Genomic DNA, 4,022 nt, shown 5'->3' on the forward strand with positions numbered 1-4,022 from the left:
CTGGTCAGCTGGGGTCTCAGGCTGTGTTCTGTGATCAGAAAGGGCCACAAGGTGTGCCCTGAAGTTGGGTGGGGCCACAGGATTGGCTTCACAATCAGGTAAGCTGCTGACTGTGCTCTGCTATTGGAGAAGGTTGCTGGCCAGGATCTCTGGAAGAGAGAGGCTTCTAGTTGTACCCCAGAGTTGAGTGGTGCTAGAAGCTGCATTTTCTCTTTGGGCAGAATTGCTGTCCAGGTTCTCTCATCAGCTGGAGCTTTAAGCTTGCTCCATGATTTGGCAGAGTCACTGGCTAAGTTCCCTGCCTGAGCAAAGCGTCAGGCTGTGTTCAGCAATTGGATAAGATCAAAGACTGGGTCCTGCTGTCCGGTGGTGCTGTAGTCTGGGCTCTGAAGCTGCCAAGGATTACTGTTCAGGCTCCTTGGTTATGTGGGGCCAGAGGTTATGTTTAACAGTAAGGCAGGGCTATTCGCTTGGTTTCCAGACTGAGCTGGCTGTAGGATGGATTCTATAGCTTCCTAGGTTCTTTGGCCGCAGTTTCTGGGTGAGTGGGACTGGAGGCTACATCTCAACAGTTAGGCAAGCCTCTGAATTTGCTTCCCTGCCCATATGAAGCAGCTTAACAGGTCCCACAGCCAGTATAGTCTGTTGACTGGTAACCCAAATCAAGCAGAACTGCCAACTGAGCTTCTTGGCTAAAAGGAGCCACCATTCAGCTCTGTAGATGAGTAGAACCACTGGCTCGGATCTGTACTTGGACAATGCTGCAAGTAAGGATAGTGTCTGCCAAGATCTCGGTGCTGGTTGCTGTAATCCCTGTCTCCCTTCTTCTCTATCTAATCTCTAATGAGTGAAGCCTGCAGATTCATCTAGTCATCCTCAGGAAGTGAGACCTGAATGGGCTTCCTGGGTAACATCCCACAAATGTTGAGGGGACTTTATGTCCACCTTAGGCTTTCTTTTCCCACTGAAGAAACTGTAATCCCAGGACAGCCTTCTCAGTGTGGTGTTGTGTTGACCTGGGGGAGGTGCAATTTGATCACAGTGTAACTGCTCATCTTACTCTTACTCTTCCAAAGTGGTCCTTCAAGGTCTTTGTGCTCCAGGAGGGTGTGTTAGCCTCATTTCCAGACACTGGGATTTTCACAATGGTATCTTGTCTGTAGATAGTTGCTAATTGGTTTTCTTATGAGGATGAGTCATCAAAAACAAACTATGCTGCCATTTTGATGAACCCTGGGCACTCTTCATACTAGAAGAATGTATTTACTCAAGTTGTTGGATTTCTAAAGCTAAATGTAATATCTGCATCATAAACTGAATTTATAGATTTTGATCTTCAAGGTTACTTTCATAACATATGATCTCTTGTTAAATTCTACCATATAGATCAGCCACAGGGATTAGGTCATCATCATTTTTGAATTCTAATAATACCGGGAAAAATACTTTCCATATGGTAGACACTCAATTAATACTTGTTTATTGGCTATTTGTTTATCTGAAATAAATCATTGATCAAGTGGCTATGTGGTCACCAAAGCAGGTATATTTTATGCCAGAGATATAGTATTGAGATCACACACATTGATGGTTGGAAGGCTTCTGTTTCTATTTTGGCAAGGAGAGGAAATACAATTTTGGATTAAGATGAAAAGAAGAAAAAGAAATTTATCTTTCAACAGCCATGCATTATTTTAAATCATTTCAGAATGCAACAAGATTTATATATGGGAAATGCCATCCTTGCTGACTGTAATAGGGATTGCAACTGTCCAACTAAAACATGGGATCCTGTGTGTGGAAACAATGGTGTGTCATATATGTCGGCTTGTCTTGCTGGTTGTGAGACATCCGTTGGAGCAGGAATAAACATGGTAATGCATTGTACTGGCCTTCTTTTTCCCTTTTCTTTTCTTTACTTCTTCTTCTTCTTCTTCTTCCTTTTTTTTTTTTTTTTTTTACAAAACTTTGGTTTTATGGATTGCACTAGAACTTTCCCACATGAACTGGGCCTACATTTGATAAGAGTAAAAGTAAAGTTTTACTATTTGTTCACTTGATTTACCTTTTATTTTATAAATCTTATTTTAAACTTCCACAGTATCTGACCACTTATCTTATTTTTAATCAAAAAAAATTATTTGAGTATAGCAGACACCGACCACTGAAATTTAATTTCATAGCAGTTGGCATTATTACCCAGATAATTTGTTTTAAAAATACCCTGGGTTGAAATATTTTTATCATGGAGATAAAATTCGTGGTTTTGATATTATCTACCTAATTGCTTTTCTTTATTTCCCCCTATTTCCCCCTGTATGGATGTATGCATGTACTTTCTGTGTTTTTCACATTCTTACAGCTCTTTTAAGAAAATGGAACTAGGTTTTGTTTTGTTTGCCTAAAAAATATTACATTTAAATGTTGGTTGATGATAAAGTAAAATACAACATTTAATTCGAATTAAAAACTAGAAACATGAGAATTTTAAAAGGATTGACTTTACTCTGTTTTTGAAATAAACTATATTTTTAAAACAAAGTTTTATATGTAAGTATCTAAATATTTCAACTGAGGATTCCAAAACAAATTTTGTTTGTCATACTTCATTTTGTAACAAAAACAGTATGTGTTTTTAAAAGGCAAGTCTTTAGGGTAGTTGAGTTACTGCAAATTTACTCCACATATTTAGAAATAAATACTATTTTTCTAAAACCACCCATCAATGTTTTGCTTTGCTATACTCCTCAGAGGAACCATAAAGGAGATGAGAATAAAGGGAATAAATAGTCTCTATCTTGGTCCAGTTGCCTATGTACAAAATATTTGTGTTCAAAATTTACTTTCTTAAATAGGATAATATTATTTCCTGACAGGTGTTCCAAAATTGTAGCTGCATTCTAACATCAGGAAATTCATCTGCAGTTCTTGGGCTGTGTGACAAAGGACATGACTGTTCCATGATGCTCCAGTACTTTTTAATCTTGTCAGCAATTGGCAGTTTCATTTATTCTTTATCTGCCATACCTGGATATATGGTTCTCCTAAGGTACAGAAAATGTTTTTTTTATATTCCTTTAGGGTCCTTTATTAAAGCACCTTTTCCCAAGAAAGCCACCTGGGTCCACATTGTCCTCTGGTCGCATATGTCATTTATTAAGAGTTTCACAGTAGGCATTGTTGAATTTTACAAAATTTTAAAAGTTTAGGAATATAAATATTCATGTTTTGCCGTTACTCTCCCTATCTTTCCTTCCTTATATTTGCAGTTAAATTAGTGAACCTCTCACTGTTTAAAACAAAAAGGGACACATTCATATTTTAGTGTAAACCACATGAAATGGTTATTTTGATGGGTAAAGAGTGGTTGCCTTGCAGTCATTTCAGATGGTCCAAACTTCTAGGCAGCAGAGTGCAAAGCTGTCAGAAGCCTGTGTCACCAGTTCCTATCTACAGGGCACTGAGCAGGTCCTTTGGTCTATTTGAGCTTCATTTTAAATAAATAGTAGGCATAATAATAAGTGCTTGACTCTGTTATAAGGCTATTGTGAAATACAAGTGATGAAGGGCTTTCCCACACAGGGAACTGCAGAGCTAAGATTCAGACTGAGGTGTGTTCTTGTCATTCTTATTCCAGCATTCTTCGTGTCTAGTACACAATTGTAAACATCCCTAGTAAACAAAATTTGCATTTGCCTCCTTTTTTCTTCATTTTTCATTGGAACGTAGAAGCAGACTTAAGTTTATTGTGATTCTCAGTTCACAGCTCACAGCACATTATCCTCACAGGCTGGGATAAGTTTTCACTCTTGTTTGATTTCACTTTTTTTCATTCTATTTTTCACTTCCTCTCATCATAGGCACCCGTATTAATATGATAGCTATATGAACTTAACTATGTATTTTCCTTTGTAAAATACTAATATCTTTTTGTGAGTACATGTTCCTATATTCACAAGAGTGGTGCTGTGCTATAAATCTCGCTTTGGTTTGCAAGGCACATGTGTACATATATTCACCAA

General features: G+C 37.8%; 1 protein-coding gene across 1 annotated transcript in view; it reads left to right on the top strand.

The window, feature by feature from the left end:
- Positions 1–4,022, top strand: part of SLCO1A2 (solute carrier organic anion transporter family member 1A2) — a 36,916-nt gene that overhangs the window by 21,607 nt on the left and 11,287 nt on the right. Inside the window, exons 7-8 of the mRNA XM_029955530.1 lie at positions 1,709–1,874; positions 2,877–3,049. Of these exons, the coding sequence (XP_029811390.1) occupies positions 1,709–1,874; positions 2,877–3,049 (339 nt within the window). The remainder of the gene's footprint in view (positions 1–1,708; positions 1,875–2,876; positions 3,050–4,022) is intronic.

The sequence above is a fragment of the Suricata suricatta genome, chromosome 10, assembly GCF_006229205.1.
Source record: "Suricata suricatta isolate VVHF042 chromosome 10, meerkat_22Aug2017_6uvM2_HiC, whole genome shotgun sequence".
Classification (NCBI taxonomy): Eukaryota; Metazoa; Chordata; class Mammalia; order Carnivora; family Herpestidae; genus Suricata; species Suricata suricatta.